This window comes from Patagioenas fasciata, chromosome Z (assembly GCF_037038585.1).
Source record: "Patagioenas fasciata isolate bPatFas1 chromosome Z, bPatFas1.hap1, whole genome shotgun sequence".
NCBI classification, from domain to species: domain Eukaryota; kingdom Metazoa; phylum Chordata; class Aves; order Columbiformes; family Columbidae; genus Patagioenas; species Patagioenas fasciata.
The window spans coordinates 1,716,781-1,742,647 of record NC_092560.1 but is presented as its reverse complement, the minus strand read 5'-3'; the positions used below and the strand labels follow the sequence as shown (position 1 = coordinate 1,742,647).

At 36.3% G+C, this 25,867-nt stretch overlaps 1 protein-coding gene across 5 annotated transcripts in view; it reads right to left on the bottom strand.

Moving 5' to 3' along the window:
* KIAA0825 (KIAA0825 ortholog) overlaps window positions 1-25,867 on the bottom strand; it is a 234,727-nt gene that overhangs the window by 76,669 nt on the left and 132,191 nt on the right. The window contains exon 21 of one of the 5 annotated variants that reach the window (XM_071802496.1): window positions 3,985-5,317. The exons of 2 other annotated variants lie outside the window; for them this stretch is intronic. In XM_071802496.1, coding sequence (XP_071658597.1) covers window positions 5,227-5,317 — 91 coding nt within the window. In that variant the 3' untranslated portion in view covers window positions 3,985-5,226. Of the gene's footprint in view, window positions 1-3,984; window positions 5,318-18,750; window positions 20,932-25,867 lie in introns of those variants that run through there. 2 more of the 5 variants (XM_071802497.1, XM_071802498.1) reach the window with 2 other exon arrangements.

Sequence of the window (25,867 nt, the reverse complement as noted above, 5' to 3'; positions counted from 1 at the left end):
GCCCAATTCCAATAAATTCTTTTGCTAGAGTAAAACAGCTTTAAGCCCATAAAATAAGGAGCAAGAACCTACTGCATTAGTTCACTCTTGTAAACTGGCCTCAACCACCACTCTGTTAACAACTTTGCATGTATTTTGCAGCATTTCATAAGCAATATTTTAAATTTACTGATATTCTCAACTGAAGAGAAAATGTGTGCACAAACAGCACAACATGAAAGCAAGGTTATGGTTATCTTCCCAAAGGCTATGTTGAAGCTTTATTGTAGGCTAAGATTATCTTTTATCAGCCTCCATTGCATCTGGTGAGGTCTGTTTCAAGGAGTTACTCATAATACGTTCATTTTTCAATCATGAGAAGTTTCAGCTGGCACTAGAGCCAAACATCCACCATGGTGTGAAACTATGACTCTGTTTTAACTAGAATAGTAGAACAACATCGAGGAAGACTTCTCAAAAACGTTGTTTTTCTGTGATCTAATGTTTTCACAGTTCACTACATTCACTCCTTAGGTGGTATTCTGCAACAAAAGGGTTTCAGTCCAATATTTGTGAATCTCACTGGTGGTTTTCTGCTTTACATCTGAGTAGCAGATATCAGATGTCTGTACTAACAGGAATAGCGAACGTATTATTTCAGGAAAACAAAAAGAATCTTCCCTTTCTCTTTCAAAAACGAAGGAATGAAAGTTTGGCAAAAATGCACTGGAATGACACTAATTCCTGTTAACTGTTACTCACCATTAACCTTCCCTTTCTCAAATAAACTCCTGGAAAGCTTACAGAAAAGCCAAAAGAAGTGGATCTAATTGTTAAGTCATAGACCCAGTGTAAATGGAACTGGCTATGGAACTGCAAGCGGCACCGCTGTGTAATTTTCCCTAGCGGCGGTTAGAAGTTGACATTCATTTCAATCTCGGGATGTCTCCACAGCATTAATCCTACTGCCATACTTCATAATCCTATTGACTATAAATAGTGGCTATCCCTCTTAAGAGAGATGCATGAATTCCCAGTTAACTCACTAAAATGGAGTAAGCCATCCCTCAAGGTGCCTCCCTCTGTCACCAGAGAACCCACTGAGTCCCACAACTTTCTGTTTCTTTTCACTTCTGCACGCACCCATTGAATGATTGGGAAGAAATATCACAGAAGGAAGGATCAGCGGTATATTGATGATGCTGCGGTGCTACCTATCCATCACCACCTGCAGCTACGTCAATATCACCTACCAGCCAGTCAATGGATGAAATCAGATCAGAAATAAAGAGAGAGCGAGCTGCATGAAGGGGAATGAAGAGCATGACAGATGAGCGGAGAAAAAGCACTTCAAATGAACCTACAGCTTCCTCTGCTTTAAGGGAGACATACATAATATTGGTCAATTCAGTTCATAGATTAGAAGCACCTCTTGGATTTTTCCCTGACACTAAGTTTCATCCATTACTAATGCCTTCAATTTCTTGTTGCTAGGAAACTTCTTCCAGTCCTGGTGGACGCTCGTAAGATCATAGGAAAATTCAGGTTGGAAGGGACTTCAGGAGGTCTTTAGTCCAAGCTCCTGCTCAAAGCAGGGTCAGCCATGAGGTCAGACCGGGGTTATCCAAAAAATGGCTGAATGAGTGATGTCCTAGCCTCATTACGTCTGCTTCTTGGCTGGGCTATATGCAATAATTGGACACAACATTTTCATTCTGAAAATCAGCTAGTGGAGCGCATTTTTCCTTAACAAGATGTGCGTTCTTAGCATTAGGGTTCTTAGCTGGCGTATTCTTAAGTCTGAACATCTCCACTTGCCACAGCGGCTTCCCCTGGAGTTTAAGTGATGTTCAAAGTCTGTTCAAATACTAAAAAGATGTCAGCAGCTTACCTAAAAGGCCGACTAAATCTAGACAGTGGTCCTCTGACCTAAAGAAACTCTCTCAAAGTGGGAAAAAGCTTTCTTGGGGTTAGTCTGAGACTGTGAAATGCCTTCCTACAAGAGCTACAGATCATCAGAAATCCCTTCACTCCAAGTATAAACTTCATTTCTGAGATGCCATACTGCTACAATTGATACAGATACTGATGCATGCTTCTACAGGTAATCAACAATATGTATATTTATTGTTACATGTATCTTGCTCCATAAATTTAGAGAGGCTAATATGCTTTCAAAAAAACCCCAAGAACATTATAAATATTTAGGTATTCCACTGAACACGCATTTTCATTTGTAAAATAATGAACACACTTATTAGCTTCATAGGCTGATACAGTACTAAAATCTTCTATTTTGGGACTCAAAGCCATGATCTGAAGCATATATGTATGTATAGGGATACATATATATGTATATTTAACTTGACTCTCATTGGCTTACAGATAAAAGCCCACATTTATTAGGAAATAAAGATTTCACAACCGAAACTTAGAAAAACCTTGGCAGAAATGAGGTAAATTTTCCAAGCAAAAGCATCAGATAACGTGGATATTTAGAAAGAGTAAATTATTGGCTTTGCCCTGCACTGGAGTCATTCAGAGAAAAGAAAAAGCCTGTTTCTGTCAAGATGTAAAATCACATAATGGTTTGGGTTTGCATCCTAAAAGGTACTGCCTTAAATTTTCTTTCCATATTTTGGTTTTGCAACCATGGTTTTCTGGATAAGGAGTAAAATATTGTGAAAAATGAAGGAAATCCTCAAGTACTCACTATGTACGTATTGTTAAATTTAAAGCCAGATTAACCTAAATGTTACCTGTACAACTGGTTTATTCACATGCAAAATAAAACTACCAGTTTAACATCTTCAGCATTTTTAATAAATTTGATATAGTTAGCTGGCATGAATGACAATCGATTTTTATTCACATTTAATTTATTTTTATGTGTCCATAAAAATGATACTCTGTTGCAAAAATAAACATGTAGGTCAACACACATATTGAGTAATAATTAAATCCACTTCCATCATTATTGTTCCACCATTCCACCATTTTTGCGATCTTCTCCTTACGAGCTTCTTCATTCAGCAAAAATTCAGCTTATTTCAACATCTGCAATTTAATACTAGAGTTTCTCTCATATTAAATTCATTTACTACCTCGATTCAGTTGCAAGGGAGTTATTGTCTACTTCAACATTTTTACTTCTAATTATGACAATTAATCACTGCAGAAAATATAATTAAAATTGTGGATTATAAAGACTCAGATTATAACTTGGCTATTGGCTAAGGATTCTTTATCTTACTATGAAGGGAGAACTCAGAATAACTAGAAACATGGATTTTATGTTTTCCATGGCTTTTTAATGTGCTGTGCATCATAAAACGACACGCACCATAAGAAACACATAACACGTGACTGTAAGTTTTCACAGAATCCCAGAGCGTGAGGGGTTGAAGGGCCCTGGAAAGCTCATCCAGTGCAATCCCCCATGGAGCAGGAACACCCAGCTGAGGTTCCACAGGAAGGGGTCCAGGCGGGTTTGAATGTCTGCAGAGAAGGAGACTCCACAACCTCCCTGGGCAGCCTGGGCCAGGCTCTGACACCCTCACCCCCAACAAGTTTCTTCTCTTCTTTCAGTGGAACCTCCTGTGTTCCAGTTTGCACCCATTGCCCCTTGTCCTCGGTTGTCACCGAGAAGAGCCTGGCTCCATCCTCCTGACACTGCCCCTTTCCATATTGATCCCCAGGAATGAGTCCCCCCTCAGTCTCCTCTTCTCCAGCTCCAGAGCCCCAGCTCCCTCAGCCTTTCCTCACACGGGAGATGCTCCACTCCCTTCAGCATCTTGGTGGCTGCGCTGGACTCTCTCCAGCAGTTCCCTGTCCTTCTGGAGCTGAGGGGCCACAACTGGACACAATATTCCAGGTGTGGTCTCCCCAGGGCAGAGCAGAGGGGCAGGAGAACCTCTCTGACCTACTGACCACCCCCTTCTAACCCACCCCAGGTACCATTGGCTTCCTGGCCACCAGGGCCCAGTGCTGGCTCATGGTCACCCTGCTGTCCCCCTCAAAGGCTTTCTTAAGGTGAGAGATCATATTGCCATGGAATGTGAAGATCCCATATACTGTCTTTCCATTTGTCTCAGAAACATACAACAATTAAGTTCTATTTTATTTCCCAGTGCTATGGGTGCACCACTGATTCTTCCACTTGTCTAACTCTTACAAATTATGCGTATCCATTGTCTCTTCTCAGTGAGAATACAGACTGACTGTATGTCTTGAACACAGTTTATTTAACTGCGTTACTTTTCACATATTTCATTTTGGTTTTAGGTACGACTCAGCAATCCCGATGCATCTGCAGTCTTAAAGAAACTACGGATTAAAAATTTTCTGCTGGTTTATTTAAATCCATGCATCGAGACATCACTTTTCTACAGATCTTATGTAACCTCACCTTCAGAACGCATTATTTTATGGGGTCGTTGATTCAAGCCAAAGGAAAAAGAAATCGTTCTCAACAGTCTAGGGCTCTTCTGAAGAAATGGTTTCAACTGTGCATACTTTTACTGGGCTGCTGCTTCGTTTTGGCAAGGAAATGGACTGGACTGCTCTAATTGGCAGCTGGAAAGCCTGACTCGCTCATGTTGACACGCTGCCAGAATATATATGAAAATAAAAGGAAAAAAAGTCCTTGTTTGGGCAACTCGTGGGAAGGAGCGCATTCCTGCTTCTCAGTCAGTGACAAATTCTCCTCCCATCTTCCACCTCTTCATTATCTGCTCAGATGAAGCTACTGCAAAGGCATCTTTTACTAATTGATGATGATAATATTACATAACACTTGCAGGCCTCTTTCAGAACTGCGACTTAATTGTTCCATCCCAACAGAATAAATTCATGGTAATAGTTTACGTTGTTAGTGCAACCATGTTTACAGTATTCTACAGGAGCAAATCAGCTACAAATCAGGACAAATTTTATTCTCCCGGAGAAACTCATATTTTACTGAAAACTGTGAATTATAGTGAGTTAGCAGAAAGCCAAAAAAATAAAAGGACAATTTCCTTATACCACTTGTATGCTGACCGTTGTATGTTAAGGTACTGCAAGTCTTTAAGACTTCTATTGTATGCTTGAGGGCCCTGCTACAGCTCCAGGCTTCTCCTGCTTTTGGTTCCTGGTTAAGAGCATTGAGATGGGCTGGTCACACCTTTTTCCTGAGTTATTCCATAGTATTCCCTCCTCGTCATTTTGTCCAGCGGTGATGATTTTTCCTCCTGGATGTTGGTGGCTTCAGGATTTCAGGTACATATGTGGGAGTTGAAGATCACTTTTCAGGAAGGGTTCAGATTTGCTACAAAGAGAAGTGGTGGAGTCACCATCCCTGGAGGGGACGAGATGAGGTTCTCAGGGACTTGGTTCAGAGGCAGTCTTGGCTTAATGGTTGGACTTGATGATCTTAAGGGTGTTTTCTAACCTCAATGATTCTATGACTCTAAAACACAAGATCTTTAGAGTTTAGCGTCTCTACCCGTAAGTATCAACATTAACTAAGTAGTAAAACGCTACCTGATTTGGTAGAGAAAAGTTTGGTAGAGAAAAGAACTTCGATGAGAAAAGACAATTCAAACTTTTGAATAATTGTTTCAGAAATTATAGGGAATAGGACGATATATCAGAAATCGCATTCTGGCAAGTGATGTAACACAGTTTGAAATACCTCGCAGAGGGCAAAGGAATCAGGGAGACTTTCACCGTTATGATAACTACCCAATGTATGAGGAAATAACCTGTTAGGTTCTGCAATCCTAGGCAGAATGGTTTAAAGCCATGGCTTCAACTGTTCCAAAACATGAGCAAATCAATACTTTGGCCCGTTTTTCTTTACGTGGCCTTCCCAGTGAAGGTGATGGGTAAAACCCCATCTAGGATTCACCCAGTGTTATGGAAGAGCCAAGAACTGGGACACTTGGCTCCAACACATCCCTTCACACAGACCCTATTGCAAATTGGAAGCATCATGTGGAGCAGCACGAAAAGCCTGGATGACAGGTGTTGAGTGATTAAATATCTCCAGCTGGAAAGTCCACATGATCCTGAGTTAACATGTGCTAGGAAAGACAAATGACTACCTCTATTGTAGATTAATTTATAAGACGTGCTTTGTTTACACTGGAAGTTCTTTGTGGGCAAGTGTTTCTTCAAATTTGGGTTGCAGTGTAGAGAATACTAACTGGTGGTACCGGTTGGATGCTAGTTTTCTGCTCTTTCTGAAAAGCAAAAGACCTTTCATGGGTTTGGATGGGAGAGAAGAGCAGGGAATATTTTGTTCTTGACTAGCCCTCCCAGAGGCTCAGGAAAAGTCTGTAGAGACTGTGATGTGCTCTCTCTGAGACGTAAAAACCCTGGAGAGGAATGATGCTACGCAGCACTCATAGCAGCTATAGCACAATGGGTATTGAGGGAATTGCTGGGGTAGGACACAGCAGCTGATTCTTTGAGAGCCTCCAACCAAAGCTGATGTTTAGGGGAATGCAAGGCAACTGTGTCCCTGCTTCCTAACAAAGAAACCAAAACCTAGATGATTCTGTTTAAAAATCACAAGATTTTCCAGTAATTTTCCAATACATCAGCAGTATATTTGCGGCGTATCTTTAATTATGACAATTTTTTTTCCCTGAAAAATTAATTTCAAACTCAAGAACACACAACTTGGAGAGCCATAGATGGCTCCATGAAGAAAGCAAATTGCTCCTGGTCATGAGCACAGGCTTCAAAACCTCCGTCATGATCCTGGACCTCAGGATGCTCAAATCACAGTTAGTTTATGAGAAAAATTTACCTCGGCTTCCTCCAGAGTCACTGGAATGAGATACAACTAGAGACAGGACACAAGTGCCAAGCACAGGAGTTCTGGTTCAGTGAAGCATCTCCTACGTTGTATGGCCAGGCAGGTTTTCCCATGTTGTACTATAGAGTTCCAGCAAACTGGTTGTTAAAAATAATTAAGCTGCTCTTTCTATGCTTTTAGATTTTTTTGTGAATGATAAACCTGTTTCTCCTATGACTGACAAAGAGAATATCTGGCGTTAATTTGGGTTTTTTCGGTCAACTCTTGCAGAGCGTAGGTGCTCAGTTTAAGGTCCCGCTTGGCTGTAACCTGGAGAACACGCCATCTGCATCCTGATCAATCAGAATGATTTCTGACATGGAAAAATCTGAAAATGTAAGGACATCATTGATTTAATTTTAAACTTCTCCTCTGAGACTCCTATGGCTACAGCAGACAGGCTTTCTCAAGACCTTCCAGCTCTGTTCTTATGCTAATCAACAGTAAAACTTGCACTTTGCTCATCAACTGAATAAAACATTTAATTGTACCTATCTAAGAACATAACAGTTATTTTGATGGTAATTTAATACTTCTATGCAGCTATGGGTGGGTCTTCATGGTAATGGCAATCTAGCTAGATGTCCTAGAACCAGCTTTAAACTCGCCTTCCCAGAGGATGATAAAAGTACTAGTTTCAATGCAGCCTATGGAATCTTCATGGGACTTCAGATAAACGCAGACCCCAAAAAGTTTTATCCAAAAGTCTATACTTATAATGCATACTGCCTGACCAGTTAAAGAATTAACACCATCCCAGACATATACTTGTTTTGCTGGTTGAAATACCTTAAAATGCTCAGCATGCATATTAAAAGGCACGCAGGCTGCTTGCATTTATTTTCTTTTTTTTTTTAGAAAAACATTAAAAAATTTGGAGTAGCAAGGGTGACCTCCAGTGTGCAATAAGTTTATGTCATTATATCTTCTATGCAACAAAATACTTTCTTGGCCTACTATTAATTTTGATCATCCTACAAACCCAAATATTTACTTTACTTCTTGTGCACAACACAGAAATTCAAAACATTGCCTTCTGTTTTGAACTGCGATTTTCAGATAACATTTTACGCTTCCCTGTATTATAGGGAACGCTATAAAAAAGAACCAGATAAACAAAAAATTACAGAATTTGTTTCTTGCTCCTGTTCAAATGCAGATGATCACAGTCTGAATTTTTCGTCTACAACTAAAGTAATTAAAATTAATAAATGTATCACTGAAGCTTTTGTATTTTTAAGAATAAAAGAGCATTACAGATTAATCGTGCAAATACTACGTGCAAAGTACCTCATCTTACAGTTCAACTCACGTGCATTTCATTGCAAACCTGTGCAAACTGGAAAATATTCAGGAATTCAAAGAAGCCAGAACTATCATAAGAACTTAACGCAAAAGATACGCATGTGTATCTTAGTAAGTGAACCATTTGGTACAGTGTCTAATGAACTCAACAAAAGCCTATAGTGAGTATCATCTATTCAAGGAAAAAGTAAAGGCCGTGTTCCAAAAGCTAAATTCACTATTTTGATGAATTGTGTCAGATGGGTATCTTTGAATGAAACCTTCAGAATGGGGTGTCTTTAAATGAAAACCTAACAGACGTCATAACAAAGAATGCAGAACTAAGAACATTATTTCTACACTCCTTTTATTTCCATCACCAGTACACAACTTACCTTTTGATGATTAATTTTGCAATAGTTTTTCTAATAAACTAAGGAGCATTTTTTAGCTAACTGCAAGCACACAAAAGATCTAATTATGGGTGCCTGGTAGTGCTACTGTCTGTCAACGTAAGTGTCATTCAGGGTCTGTCAGTGTTCCCATTATACATCCCTACTTTCAGAGGGTTATAATGTGAATGTTAAAATTTGCTTCAGGCTGATTCTTGGCATATTGTGCAAGGTATCAGGCTAGAATGTTTTGTTGTTGTTGTTGTTGTTGTAGTTTGAGAGGTTGTTGTTGTTATTTTTTTGTTAGTTTAATTTTTCTTTCTAAATAATTTTTCAAATTATCAATTTTAAGACTTTTTAACCCATACCTACAGAAAGGGAAAGAGCCAGCAGGAGCATATGCTTTCCAAATGACAGTAATATAAAAGCAGCTTATTGTTTTAGAAACTTGAATGCTGCATACTGATTATCCAAATGCAGAAGAAAGACCACCATTGCAGCATTTAAGTCAAATCATTTCATTTGCCTTCCTTATTCAACTGATCACACTACAGACAAAGAACCCAATTTCATGATTAAGGACAGAAGGAGTTGGCCTTATGGTTTCATTGATCAGCAGATTAGTATTTGTACATAGTCTTTGAAATACTCTACTTTCTCATTCTTCCTTTGGACTTCTTGCAAATACAATATACCATTATACCGTGAGCGCTACGCTTTATGATGCTGATAAAGCGGATTACCATAAAGTCACAAACTTTGACTTTCTCTACGCCAGAAAGCAGCGTGTCATAAACTGGAGATGTCGGCAACAGCACACAAATACGCACGTTATCCACATACTAAATGCAAGATATGTTGATTAAACAGCAAACTGGTCATGCAGTTACTGGCGCAGGTTGGATAGAGCTCTGTGAAATCTGAGTTTATTGCACATGAACATATAGAAAGACCTCAGTCCCAGCTGATTCAATATACTGCATCAAGATTAGGAAAGATTTAAATGAACAAACCTTTTTTTATTTTTTTTCTTTCAAAGATGGACAGATCTATTAGCATTTTCATTATGAAATTATAAACTCATTATTTTAATTTTTGTTAAAAGTAATTATTTTCTGAGCTCAACTAACGCAAAAGTATATTAAAATAACTAAATATATCTCTAAAGGACTGTATTTCTCTCACATGTGTCTTATTAAAATACCTGTTTAGAACAGCAACCATTACGTCTTTGAGGCAAGGACCTTGGCTTTTATTTTTCACAAAACTGGGATTTGAACTTGAGGGAGGCCTCAGTGTTTCTATATCCTCTTAAACAACAAAATAATCAACAAAATGCAAGCACTTGTATTTGTATTTTGGTTTTAACACCTGAGTTTTATTTAATTATTTGGTAACAAACGTAGAAAACGCAAAAATCCACGCATCTTTCCAAGCTAAATACTGTTGTTTGGCCTTTCCTGTTTGACACCACAGAAGTGCCATAAACCAAAGGTACAGGAACATGATATTATATTTTGAACTTAGATGCTAATTGCTTTTTGTCATTTTGCTGGTTTCTTAAGTAGCGGATATACATCTACATCTGTTCACAACATGAAACAAAAAAGCACTGAATCCAATGTGTTACAGGTCTTAGCTGAAATCAAGGCCTGGTTCAAGTCATTATGAGCTGTCTTAGAGTAACGGTTATAAGATTAGGTAGTTTTAGTTACATTGTAAACTGCGAATTTCTTCCCTCCTTATAACAAATGCACGTAAAAAATATATTAAAATCAAAAGGTTGCTCTAAAACTTATCTGGAGCGCTCGCAAAGGTTGGTCCTAGGAACAAATTTAAACTATCGCATTAAATTTAAACACATGATACACTCACGTGTACCGGTATGTGATTATAATATGGCGATTTTTGTGCACCCGTTTTTCAGAGAAGCGACTTTTTTTCTGAAGTTTATGTCTCCCCATCGACTTTAAAGCCGGGTTTTATCAATCTGCGGTGGTTTTACGTTAAGACCTCCCCCCCCAGCCCTTTCCCTGTGTATCAGGAGACCATTTTAATTCACTCACCAAGAAATCCTCGGAGGGGCTGGTATATGTGGTAACATAGGAGCCAATATCGCAGCTATCAGTTTTCATACAGCCGGGCTGGACCTTTACATTACCGCTGCCCCACATTTATTGTTCTTTCATTGCAGCTGTCAGCATCGCCTGACAGCGTATTATGGAGTACATGGCTACCAAGTCAGTATCAATCAGGCCGTGATCATGCAGATAAAAGTAGCAGGCTATTGATAATAGGCCTTAAATCAGATCATCATGGCTTAAGTATAGGATCCTTAAAAGCCCGTAGCCTTGCGGGACTTCTCACTCACTTCCATCTGCTGTAAAACAAACTAACTTAGGTAACACCCACAAACTTCATCAGAAGGCGTAAATAACGCTAAAAACAGGTAACAAGGCCCCACCACGTTCAGGTGAGACTTAGCAGTGATTTTCCACCAACTGCCGAATTACGCAGAGCAGAAATAATTCACAATACCTGCCGTTGCGTTAATGCTTCCCCCCCAACACGCTGGTAACGGCAGTTTTGTTGTGCTTTGAAACTCTCGCACTTCAAAAGCACTTCAACTTGATACGGCCATTTAACAAGGAAAACGCGTAGACTTCGGCGGCGTTCTTCGCCAAACTGAAAGCACCGCGTTAAAAAACAAAAGGATCTAATTTGTCCTAGGCATAAATAATAAAACAAAACAAGGAGTCGCATGCAAATTTAGCAACATAAAATTTTAGGTGATAAACAGAATGGAGCCTGGCTTCTTGTTTAGTATTCCTTAGTTATCACCATAATTGCTGCATGTCTGTCATCACCAGGAAAAGAAAAAAGTGTCTCTCTCAGCTGCTCCCCTGCTTGTTTTGTTCACTGTATTCTTGTAAAGTGGGAGAAAATAAGTGTCATTTAATGAATAGTGCTATTCTTTGTCTGACAGCTTCATATCTGTTAGGTGTAGGAGGCCTAGTACTTTCCTTTTCTGATAATGTTTTTGACAGTGTGCTAAATTCCTCCCCCAAAAGGCCGGCGTATATATTCTGCTAAAAGAGGCTTCATCTATCCTGAATGGATGCCCTCTTTTAACCCCCTTCAGCTTCTGTTCTTACATTAATTGAGCTGATCAGATTGAGCATATGAATTTGTCTTTGATGTATTCGTATGTTTAGTTGACGCTGCTCGCGCTCCCATTGGCAGCGGGCAGAGCTCTCAGACAAATAGGGCTGTTGCCATAGTAACCAGCGATAGCTAGGGATCTCTTGAAAAATATTTTTATTTCAAAATTCAAACTGGAAAATTCTCACTGGATATGGTTCTCGGTTCTAAACGTGTCATATCTAATGATGAATGCAATTAGGAATCCCACCAGTGTTTTAAATAATAAATTAGGCTAATTTTCTAGGCCTGGCATGATGACATACAAATACTAAAAAGGAATCTCTCTCTTTTTTTGTTTTTAGCCGTGACAAAAGACTTATTAATGACTTTTGTTCTTAGGATTTCAAAATTAATTGAATGGTGGAATAGTGGTATAGCTGCCTATGTACTGAAGATGAGAAGCCTAGAGGTAAACTTTTCTTTCCAAGTACTTCAAGCTGCTCCGATATTTGGTTATTCCATGTAAAAGCAGGTGAAGAAATCACTCCGCAAATGCTACGGCAGTTGGTAAATCTCAAAGGATGAAAAATGCCCATAGCCATTTTTAATTACTGAGCATGAAAAAGTGAGAGATGTTGAACATAAGTTTTGTAGCTCCTTAAAATCTGAGGATGCCAGGATTTCAGCTTTTACTGAAATCTCGTTTGAAATGAGAGGAAATAATAAAAATAGCTAACGGTTTTTTAAAAAGGGGGGGAGGAGAAATAAAAAAAGGGCTTCTGATGATTAGGCTACGATGGTTTGTAATTAAAATACATATTTTGTATTAATCTGTCTACTATTATTTTCCCTGGAAATTAGCTTCCTGACTTTGGCTTTTAAGATACTGCCTGTCAATGTGCAGTAATAAGAGTTTCAGGGTTCTGCTTCAACATATAATTATACTACATTGAAACCCATTGATACTATCATCTTTTATGCTACTTCCAATTAGACTTGTTCCATCTTGAGGGGTCAATCCCTTATATCTCAGCATTCAGGAAAACTCAGTTGCATGTTAAAATTTGACAATTCCCTGAGAAATGAGGTTATGTTTTAAGTACTTCACGTGTAATCTACTGTATATCTGCCGTGGTTGTAAAGGGGAAGATCGTTTTAAGAAGTCTCAGGGTCAGAATCATGCAGAACGAGTCACAATGTGGTGAAGGAAAAGTTAAAAACACTCTACCCCTATATTAATTCTGTGAGTTGTACGTATGGATTTGTGTTCTCAAGATGCTGCTTATTAGGAAGAGAAATGAAGCAAAGAAAAAAAACTTTCTATATTTTCTGAATTGTGACTTTTTTTTCCTCTTCTTATTTTACATATAAGAAATTTTATACACTTAAAATGTGTATTACAGTTTCAAATAATTTTTTATGTTACTTTAAATGTTGTGAGGTTTTTTGCTTTGTTTTTGTTTGTTTGTTTGTGGGGTTTTTGTTTGTGGTTGTTTTTTTTTTTTTGGTTGGTTAGGGTTTTTTTGCCTTTTGTTATTGTTGTTGTTTTTGTTTTTTAAAAAAATAAATCAATACTAATTTCTCACCCGAGAGGAAATCGTGGCCTTTCTGAAATGTTGTCATTGTCTTCATTAGACTCACACTTTCCGTCTGGGAATGCCTCTTATTAAATTAAGAGAAAACGCAGTCCCAGGCCATCGTGAAAGTCCATTTAAGAGCAAAGCATTCTGCTTTATCAGTTTGTTGTCATCTAATGGTGAGATTACAGAATTAGGCTCTGGATCTGCCTCGGATAATGCATTTTCAGTTCTTAAGACAGATTTCTAATGTAGCTATTTTTTATTTTATTGCCTTTAAAAGAGACATAAATGACATTACAAATCACTTTGTTTCAATTCAATAAAGCGGTGCTTGTTTTACAAATCTCTAGCATTGTACTTTTGATCGTGGTCAATTTAATCATTTTTACTTCTATATATACGAACACCTTATCTGTTGATAGTTTTGAGTTATAGATTCTGTATTTTTAATTAAATATGGGTTACTCTATCTCAGCAAAAACATATTTTGTGCAACATCACGCAGCATGAGGCAACAGCTGACGTGGCTATCGTTCCCAGCATCGCTTATCAGAGAGAACCCACTAAGACAACTGATTTCTGGTCAATGTCAATATTAACAGTTGACAATGTTGAAGAGAAAGCGTAATTTATTTTATCTTCATTAGTAGCACTCATCAAATTGCAGGGCACAGGCATCTGATGGGGTGACGATCAGAGCCATCACTGGGCTGGAGGCAGCCTTGGTGTTGACCAGAGACATTGGGGACACAGGACTGGGATGCATGTCCCACCAGGTAACACCAAGGGGTCACCATCCCCTCAGGCCTCGTTACAAACGTACCATCACAGCCCTTAACGAGCTAATGCTGAAATCGGGCAAATTCATCTTGTCGTGGTGCAAAACCCAACAGTAACACTACCAGCACATGAGACTGGGTCTGAAAAGGAACATGAAGTCATAATTTATTTCATGAATATAGCACCATATGTGTATTTTCTAAGGCTGAATCACATACTCCTCTTTTGCAAGAAAATGAATATCTCAGTAGGGGAAGAAATACCTCACGGCAGTCAAAAGAACTGTTCAAAAATACATTATGCTAACTATTAACAGCAATAGTTCATTAGACTTGAAAGGTATTTCAAATAGGATGGAAGATTAGGGGCTGATTCTGTATCAATGAAATCAATGTATAACCTACAAAAAATACGTGGACGCTTAATTAATTAAGGTTATTAATAAGCCAAAAATATTTGTTTCAGTTCATCTGATATAAAAATATTTAAACCATAGTAAAATTCAAAATAAAACCAGCATGTACACAACACAGGATTGAATGCTTTGAAAAAAATGTAAGGCACTGGATAAATGGAGGAATTTAGAATTATACATAGTAAAAGATTATAAGACATGTGGTGGTGATTCTGTTTTCTGGACTTAATTTCTCTAACTTTATATTGGTGTTTTGGTTTAAATCAGTTCCATCTTGAACTTTCCAACTGAAGAAATTCCATGACTATTAAAAATAGTATAAGATATTACTGTAATAGGAACTGAACTATTCATTGCGAAATACAACTACATAATTAAGATAAAAGCACTGCAATTTACTTCTTTCCAAAATGATTTTGTGAAGATTAGAACGTGTTTTAAAAGTTGCTATAACTTTTGCCTTAAGCACAACCTTGTAGTAAGACTACACAGCCTATCCTATATTCAGAAAAATCATCTAATCCAAAGATTAATGGATTTAGTGAGACGGACTTTGTACAAGAGCTGGGGTGATGATCTTGTTACAATGGAATAAAAGATCCATTCACTATTAAAATGAATCCCAATCAATATTCAGTACGATAATCAAAACAGATGGAAAGAATTTCCCTTTACAAAGAGTAATCAGTGGAGAACTTAAATCCATAACTGAATTAATTTCACCTAAACAACCTTTCAGAATTCACACAGTTAGGAAAGAAATTAAATGACACCAAGTGAAGATTGCTGACAACATAGTGCTGTTTAAGGCCCTTTCAAACAGGACAGGTTTTAAAGAAGTGAAAATAATACAAGTTCACTGGGTAAGACAGAGTATTGTGCAAGCCTGAAGTTATTCCAACGAGCCACTGATTCCTACGTGAAAAAATCAATAAAGTAATTAATGAATTATTTGATGTCATTAAAAACATTCCGCACTGCAATATTTATTAGAAGACCACAGAACTACAGGAGCTAACATCCTCAAACCATGAGTCTGTTAACCGCTAATCTTGGTAGAATAGCAGTTTTTTTCAGGACGCATTTCATTCAGTTATCATGTTTCAAAACAGGGAAAAAACAACGTCAAAAGTGCTTTCCACGTCTGCTTAACCCGCATTTGAACTTGGATACTGCTGCTCATTCCAAGAGTAGCTAAATGTATGCTGAAATGATGAAACAGAAGCGACGGGCATCACAGAAGATTCTTGAAATTAAAAAGATATTTCATTGCATGGTATTTTCAGTTCAGTGCAACTATACCTTCCTTAAACTTACATAAAACTTACTTTACATTTTTAAGATAACCTTCCTAATTTTCGTAGGGTAAAAAATTGGTCTAAGCCAAGCAAACAGCTAGAAATATTTATTTTTAAACCCTGAAATGGGGTTGAGATCCCAAATTCAGCAATGCATTTTGTCCATGTGATTAAATGCACTAAATTTACGTGCCTGAACTTTAATCTAGAAAATGGATTAACTTAATACCAATGTAACTAAATAAATGTTTTAGGTTAACCATCTGCTTAACAGCTTTTTGAAGCTGTTGTCTTACCAAAGTACAGAGGTAACCAAGTTTTTCCTTAATATTTCTTAAACTTTTATCTATTTTATAATGTGAATTCCTATGAATTGCAATGTAACACTTCAAAATCTTAGTCTATAAACAGGTCAAGATCCACACAATATTCTTAAAATGCACTGTATGACAAATATATGTTTTTTTATCTTTACATCAAACATTTACTTCCTTGAAAGTATTTAAAGCCAATGGGAATTTTCACTCGGGCAGACGAGGCAACAACCTCTATAGTGCATAGGCACACTTTGCACTCCAGCTGTAGCAGTAAAATTACTGAAACTGTAATTCTCTTAATATTTAAATAATATATTAAAATTTAATTTTCAGCACCTGGAAGAATCTGTTTGTGTGCCAGCAAATGAGGTAGTTGGGCCTGGAGCTCCTATACATATGGGACTCAAAAACAACCTATCACAAATAATTACTAAGCTAGAGCAGCTGTACTCACCACACTAGTCATTTAAAAATCAGGTCAAAGTTGCCTCAATTCTTTTTCCATTTTCAAGGTTTTCTGCAAATCGGTTCTACATTCTTCATATTTTCCTTTTTTTTACATGTTAAAATTATTTTCTTTTTTTTGTTAATTATTAAACGGGGAATATCAGTTTTAGTTTTTCTGATAATCCAGATATTAAGTAATGTAGGTTTTATGAGAAATTGCAAAAACATGCTGTGTTTGTTTTCCAGTACATCTTTCAAAATGTTAATAGGACTATAAGTAAATATTGCAAAATGAAAATGCATTTAGTGATAGAGCACGTACAGCCATTACATACATATATACATGGTACTACAGCACGGTTCACCATGCACACAAAGAAACTATAGATATATGCATCTTTTTTAAGGACAAAATACGTCATCTGGCTAACAAAAATGATTACTTGTATTGTTGGGATTCATCTATTTTTATGTTGGCACTTTTCAGGTGGAAAGTAAGTATTTATTTTAAAAGCATTTTCCAAATTATGTGCTTTCAGGCACACTTTATTTTTCAACTGATTTCAAGAAGTTGCTTTCTAGCAACCACTACCAACTTTATGATAATTTGTGAAGAAAAAGCCCAAGTGCCATCTTCTTTTATCTATCTCATGCCTTTTCAGAATTTATTTAGGATAATATAATCCGAGATCACATTTTTCACCACTCACATAGAATTCAGGCTTTCACTGAATCTAAAAATTTTAAAATGTTCAAAAAGATTGAGCTAGTACTCTTTCTATTCATAATTTTAAAATATTCTAACCTGCATTCCTATGCATAACAATAAAAAGACCCATAATGAAAACCATATATTTTATAATGACATACATAGAAATAAAACACATTAAACTTCAGGGGGAGAGAACCAAGCATTTATACACTATTACCTTCAATCACTTGAATGCAAGTCATTCATACCACCACTATTGCTAACAAGGCATCCAATTTACTAAACAATGAATATTGAAATTACGTTTAAAAGGTACAAATGACTGTCCAAAGAATGACACTGAAAAATATTAAGTAACAGCTCTACCTCAAGATAAGCCTCACAATTAAAGAGTTTTAATGAAGAGAGCCTTCAAAGGCTAAATCAGGAGGCATTGATTAGATTGCCTCTAACTTTGTGTTTTGACACCTTCGTCTTTCATGGCATTATATTGTCTCTGTGCATCTTACAAAGGAAGCATTTTCCTAAGCCCACACATGAACAGGAGACAGCAGCGCTTATAAAAGAGACTGTCAAGGGTGTGAGCCAAAATGGGTCTCATTTGGATTTCAAGTGAAGAAAACTCCTAATGCATTTCATTACAATGTATGTGAACCTCTAAAAAGAACGATGGATTGGGATTCTCATCCCTATTAATTTATTGAAATGGATTCAGTTTTTTTCTTGTATATCAAGAGGGACCATGTGTTTCAAGCAAGGTAGCAATATTATAGTACCAAATAACCAAATACGTTATGATGCAGTATACCCTTCTGCGAGATAAAGAGGATGCAATTTTCTTGATAATTGGGATTTGAGTTCAGAAATAAATCCTACAATAGCTTGCCAACAAATAAATATTCTTTGTTATTATCAGGTTTAAAGATATGATCAGGAAGCTATGCAACATAGGGATGGATGCGGTCTTTGTTACCACAGCAGGTTTCTACCATTTGAAATCCTGTGCCCCCCCACAACCACGCTCTCATTCAGGTATTGACTTTTTATTTCATTGAGGAATCGCGTCTATGATGTAATTAGGATAACACCTATATAACACGTATTTATTAGAAGATAGCACAACGGGATGGAAAAAGGTAAAAACATTTCAAAAAATTGTAATATATTGCAGATCAGCTTCGCTCTAGAAAGATGCCATAGCTACCATATCACCAATTAGCTTATTCATAGTAAAAAAGTTTATATAGATACTTATTTGTTTCCCCCCCTCCATCAACTTTGATAATAAAAGTTATAATCTGCTATTCAAAAACTGTAAATCCTGATTTAATACAAAGAACAGGATACGAATTCCTTATCTATGCTAAATAATTTTGCTAATAGAACAGTATTAAAAATAAGACATATGTTCTCATTGTTTTTAACACCATTAACCTTTAGAAATGATTGATTGTGCTACACCAATAACATTCAGTGAGTTCAAAGCTCATCTATTTTTTATGGAAATCTTACAACCTGCTAGTTAAATTAAAGGTTAAATATACATAAAGTCTTAGAACAAAACACAAAGTATTCCATATGTATGTAGCTCATGAGCAGAGTACACAAACACACACACACACACATAAATCTCTCTCCGTTTAAAAACACATGACTAAAAAAACCCCTCAATTGTCACGTAAAGACTTCGAAGGTAGAGTTAAAGAATTTGATACCTGTGCAATATCACACAACCAAGTCTATTAAGTTAGGAATTGCCTACTAACTCAAGAACTCCATCATTATAAAAGACAAATGTCACTGAAATCATAATCAGAGATAAAGATGTGTTTGCTTCCACACATCAATTCTCAAAAAGCATTTTACTTGAAGTTAGAAGAAAGTCCAGGGTCTGTTTAACTTGTTTAATAATAATTATGCAAATACATATATGCATAACTACATAACTGATTTATTTTTTTATATACATGGGGAAGCAGAAATGTATGATAAGAATACATGTACGCATTCAGTATAAATTCAATTAACATTTTAACGTCTTCAATGTCTGAATAAACATAATTTATATATTTATATGTTGTGTGTTTATGTGGTGTATACACATATACCCAAGCAACAGATAAATTAGCAAGAATCATACAAAACAAAATCAGATCTAACCTCAGCAATAAAGAGTGCACATTTCCACGTACAACACAAACACACACGGACACACATTTATTTTATTTTTTAAGAATAATCATAATTGAATTAGAATGATGTATGTTTCATATTTTATCTTGACAGCTTCTGTATACTCAGGCAGAGCCCATTAAACGCAAGCATACAGCAGGTTACTTGTTGAATAATGTATTTCAAGTGCTTAAAATTACTAGGGATTTGACTAAGATCTGCACATGAATACATATTTTGGACTTAATTTTCTGCACTGGCATTTCTTCAGCTGAATATACTTTAAATTCGACAATGAACTCAGTTAATATTAGGCTTTTCCAGGACATAACAAAGGTAATAACACTATCTTTACAATATAAACTTTATGACATTATGAATAAAACTGACAAGTGTAAAATTTGATCCATAAACTAAGTGATATACTTATGTTAATTTACCTTTTAAAAGATATTATGTGTTGCTCAGTTTTTTTGACAGGGCTTCCATTCATCCTGACGACATGTTGAAAAACACTATATTTTCTCTCAATAAGGAAAATCACTTTATCCACTATCATTCTCATTCTGTCTCAATAAAAAATCAATCATCGAACACTTGTTTCCAAGTTCTACTTGTTAAACTGCCAATTTATGCACACTGTTCAACTCAGCCCAAATTCTTTCAAGACTACTTGTTATTCTTTTAAATGTGTTTTTAATAGCGTTCAACTTTTGAAAGAACGAGGAGAAAATAAAACTATGTACATATTCTAGCAATTTTACATTTAGAAGTCTGTGGTCTGATGATGTTCAGAACCTTCATTTTTATAAGAAAAAAAAAAACACAACAAAACAAAATCTTTTATGTGGTTTTCAAAGTAATAAAGGTCTGATTGATCCCACTGACTAAGGCAATTGCATCGGTTGTCTAAATGGTAGTAACGTCAATGTCAGATACGTGGTTATCTTTTCATCTTGGCCTATTCTCAAATGTAAAAATCAAATGTTTGAAGGACATTTCACTGACCTGTTATGGCCTCTGCAACTCTCAAACACAATACTACTATTCCTCATATAAGTGCCACATTTTGGATAAAAAAACACTTCATCAATGATGCCTTTGCGACATCTGGCGGTCCTTATTATACATAAACTTTAGGTTTGTTTCTTTGTTGGGCGCTTTCAGTTGTTGTTGGGTACATTCGGTATATTATTTTAATTCCATTTATGTATTTATTTGCAAACCTACCAGTACGTAAAACTTTAGTCCAAAAGGCTTTGATACCCCCTAGCGGGGGGACAAAAGCAATTTAGTCTGCAAAAAACAACGAGGTCTACCATGAATCCAGATGGAGCAAAAGGTCACAAATCTTGAGATGCAGTGACATCATGACAATAAGACACTTTTGAGACAGAAGCTGGCTCATTCTGAATACAAAAAGGACACAGATCAAATTCTCCCACGCATTTAAAACTATAGAGAAAAATAAGCATGCGAAGACCTCGATATAGATGCTTAAAAGAGGAGAGTTAAAGCATACCTTTAGTTTTCACAATTATAAGACGCCACTGAGAACTTGACAAGCCTGTTTCAGAAGATATAAAAGCTTTATTTTTTATGTTATTATCAGATGCTGAGAAAATGCCATTAAAGAAAAAAACCCACTCAGTTCACAGGGTGTGCACTCGCTATAACACCCCAGCTCTTTATAAATTAATTCAGTTATACCAAAGCTTGTTCTGCATGTGTCAGTCTTATTATTTATCATTTCAATAAACTATGAGAAAAGTATTTTAAGCAACAGAAGAATTATCTTCCTTTCTTCATCCCTCTTCCTAACATACTTCAGTGCAGTAGGGAAAACCCATTCTAATTTCTTTATCACATTAACCACAGGAATATTTGACATCAACTTTGTGAAACCATGACTTTGCTAATTCTTAGCCCAGCAGGAGGAACTAGTATGTTGTTTAAACTCTATTTTTCACTTGTTCTAACAATTAGGATTCCAAAACAATAGATGACAAAATAACCAAAAGATTAAACGTATATTAGTATACGTTTTTTCTTTAACAAAAAAAGACACAAAAAAGTCAACAGAATATTTTCTTACGATTAAAATAAAGGACTTCAGAATCTATTCCATAAGAAATGGAGTGTCACTTCTTAAAATTCTATTTTGCTGTCTCACAGTAAATAGTCACTTAAATACTTTACAGTTTGGAAACTACTAACACAGTATCTTGTATGTACATACGTTTGTCCCCCTATGAACAGATACGTAGTGTGGGTTCCTGACATTCAAGAATGGTTTCTAATAAATGATAACTGAAATAAAATTGAAACTGCTCTTGGGACTGACTAGATTTAATGGATAGTGTAATTGTATGGTTTACTGTTGTCTCATTTTACAGAACAAAACAGTACGGCATCCTCAGAATACCTAGTAGGCCCCCATAAAAGCTATCATTCAACTAATTTCAATTAAAATTTCTGTAGGTCGAATTTTCAGCGTACGTATATCGACAAAATACAGACCACATGCCGTGGGGCAGGCAAGGGTGGTTTGTGGACCACAGATACGCAAACACAAGATAAACAGATGGCCAAAGAAACACTTCTAATTCCAAGCAGTCTCCTTCTCAAGCCCCAGAACTGCAAACGTGCAATCCAGTTGAATTTGGTTTATTGTACTGAATTCACAGAGACAACTCACTAGGTTAAGGATATGAATAAGCTGTTTCAGGGTTATGTTTTAGTATGGAATAAAAAGATTAATCACTCATTAATCCCCAGGTAGGAAAATTCTGCATGTGACAGCCAGGACGGACTAAAACGAGAAAACTAAATTTGGCAAAGTTAAGAAACCACAGTAGAAAATGTAATGAAAATGCCATTGGGAAACAAAGGGTTCTCTCCTAATCACTGTAAATGAGACCGTTAACACAAAAGAATTAAAACACATCTAGGATTGGTAGGAGCTGTAGAGTCAGCAATGTAAAATTCTGGAGTAATATAAAAACAGAACCGAAAAACAAAGCAGCCATCGGTCCATATTCAACAAACTTCTATACATACTCAAAGAAGAAAAAATAGAGACCTTCCATCTCACCCCCTCCCCTGATAGAAAAGATATGACACAATAATTATGGAATGGTTCATATTTTTGGGAGATGGAACAGTCACCTATAAACTACACAGAACAGACTGATCAAATCAAAGAGATGAACTTACAGTGATGAGTCTAACAAACTTCACAAATGGAAAACCATTGTAATTAAAACTATATGGACAGACCTCTAGAATACACGTTTCTAGAGCTATCGTACCAAATCCAGATTTACCAAGAAGGATACTGATTACTCAAAAGATTCAGACTAAGAAGACAAAGTCAATTAGTATCCTACTTAGAATGATTTTAGGTATTTTCATATAAAATGATCCAATAATATACTGGTAAATAGTTTGGAAATACAATTTCGACACTTGCAGGCATTATTTTGTGGAAGAATCTGTTGCACAGCAAAAAAAAGATAAAAGAAAAATTGTTGTTAGTATAATCTAATTTAATAGAAGAAGCTGAAATAAAAATTAAAGCAGTTGAGAACTCAGCAATAGGGATTGTGCTATAATGCAGTTCTATATTCTGCAGTCAGAAAAGATACATCACTCTTAATTTCAGTAGGTAATACACATTAGGGACTATCAAAAGACTGAAGGTCAGAACATCTTAAACTGAAAACCTAAAAACGTAGCAATTTGGCAAGGCTAGAGGGAACACACATGAGTTCCTGAGAACTGTAAGAACAAAATAATTGTTAGAGATACAAAGAGTAATAAGATTGATTTATTTTGAAATAAGAAATGGAGGGAGTTGGTTTTTTTTGTTTTTTTGTTTTTTGTTTTTTTTTTTTAATTTGGTTAAATACAGCTGGAAAAAACATTTGCAAAAACAAATAAATTGATGGAAGAATTAAAAGATCATGTTATAAAGAGCATAGTTTCTGTAGAGGAAACTCAACCCTCGCTGATCTGGGCATAAATCAAGTAAATAAAAAATTGACATTCATACTTCTAAAAGCATTATAGTAACTCCCTTACATTTCTGTAAAATAAAGCATGGTCTTGAGACCTCAGAATATGTTAATTTTCTACTAGAAATGTTTACCAATGATGAAGACACAATGGAAACTATGAAAGCTTCATCACACCAACGTTGTTCAAGGCTCACTACATTTCCTGGTGGAAAGGTACTAGAGAAGCAGTGCCCTTTGCCAGCTGACTATCGATGAATCTTTTTTGCTCAGAAATTTATCTCCTGAAGCTGGATGACTCAAGTGCAGTTGGTACCAAACCATTTTGTTTTGGGCATGACCCTGGAGACTGATATTTGAGCCTAACTTCAAAATTTCTGAATGTCATAGATCACCTTGGTCTATGACAATTCTGGGCTGAAGTTTAGATGGACGAAGGTCAATTATCTCTTTATGACACACAGAGAACAAGTGTCCAGAGAATTGCTGCTGGATCTCTCACCTACATTCAGTCCTTAAGACATCGTTAGGTTGTTGGCCAACATTGGCAAAAGCGAATAGAACTGTTCTCTGTAAGTCTACTACATCCAATTTTGAAAGTGTGTTTAATTTTCAGTGTCTGATAGTAATTGTAATTACTCCTCTTTTTTTCTGAAGAGTTCTAACATTTGAAATTCCATAAAATCTGATTCCGTTATTGCTGATCTTCAAGGCACATGTGGAATTTCTTAGGCAGATATTAGAAAGACCAGAGGCAGACATTGGCTGATGTCACTGGCTATTCAATTTGAAAGACATACGATCATGCGTCTTTTGCTTGTCTTTGCTTAATACAGGTTGATGCTTCAACTGTTGTTGAGTTGGGGCTGGATCTAAAAAAACAAGCCTGGCCTTAACCTGAGTCAGATGTGTGATTTATTCTGAACAGGGAGCTTCTGCTTGTTTCTCTGAGACCACATCTGGGGGCTGTAGAAGGAGAGAGCTGGCAACACATTTCAGCTTGTGGCTATAATATAAAAAATCCTAGAAAAACGAAACTTGCAGTAATCATTGATTCACTTAATAAATGGAGTATATACTTATCAGATGTTCTGTGATCATCATGAAAGCCCCTCGGTCTCCAGATGGGTTTAAGGTGCTACGACCTAATGAAAGTAATAAATAACCTGTGCCTGGCCTGCTGGAGAACTTTCCTCTGTGAATCACAGTTGTCTCAGTGCAGCAGAGACATGCTGGAGAGGAATCTTCTCAAAAGAGAAAAAGAAATTAAGGAACGTCTACCAGATGAGATCAATTTCTGTACATGGGCATGCACGTACTCCAGCGTGCAAGGAGTCAACAACGCACCAAAGATCTGCAATAAAGTTTTACTACATTAAAGGAACATCAGCTCACATTTGAAACTGTGGCTTACTTGTTTTCAAACAGAATGCCTGTAAGGTCACTGTCGCATGTTCCTCCTCCAAATTCATGTGTTTACTATTCAAATATCACTTTTTTATTGCAAAAAATTCTGAAAACAGTGTATCAAAATTTCTTACGCAACAACCGCTTTTCCACTGAGCTATGCAAGAGAACACCCAACTGTCTATGCATTCACTTTGAGTAAGTACATTAAATGCTATTTCTACAGCATGATCTGACAGTCACTCCTTAAGAAACAACAAACGAGATGATGTTAAAAATATGAGAAATGAAAGACAAATTTACTTTTTAAGAGAACCTACTACTTAACATTTTTAAAGACTTCTTTTGTACTTGAAAGACAATAAGAAAGCCTTTGATTTTCTATATACCATTTACAGAGGTTTAACTATATATCACATAAATGCTTTCAGTTTTTATCTAAATGTGCTGTTAAATTACCCATGTAATTATCCCAAGAGAAATCATTATACTTTTTTTTATTGTTAATTTCATTAACACTTTAGCAGGAAGAGTTTGGTTGTGTTTAAATTCAGCTGTCATAGTCTTTATTAGTACAATTAAAGGGATGATTTCTGTATAGTTCTAGAGGATTTTTTTTGTGGGAGTGTTTAATCACTGAGTTAAAGCAGCAACAGAAAGTTAATGGGAAAAAATACAGGCAATAATCTATGGTCAAACTGGAAATGAATACAATTCTCATCCCTGTTTTAAAATACAATACCATGGAAGTGAAATTACAACAGTTCTTCCTAAAATGGGTGACATGACATGACAGCTGTATATAGTTTAACAAGCCCTCCAATAACAAGCAGTAGCACTACGTTGAATAATCCAATAAAATCTGTTACAGATATATCTTAAAGACAAGTATATTTAAATATCTGCTTACAGAGCCTTGTAAAGGCGAAGAAGATATCACTTTTGATATACCACTATTACAATACCTTATTATTTCATCAATAAATGCAGCACCATTGCTTCCTTGCCTTTTGCGTGCCTTACAGTATTGCTGAGCCAGCAGGCATCGTATTCACATACAGTCCCATTGATTTACATTGG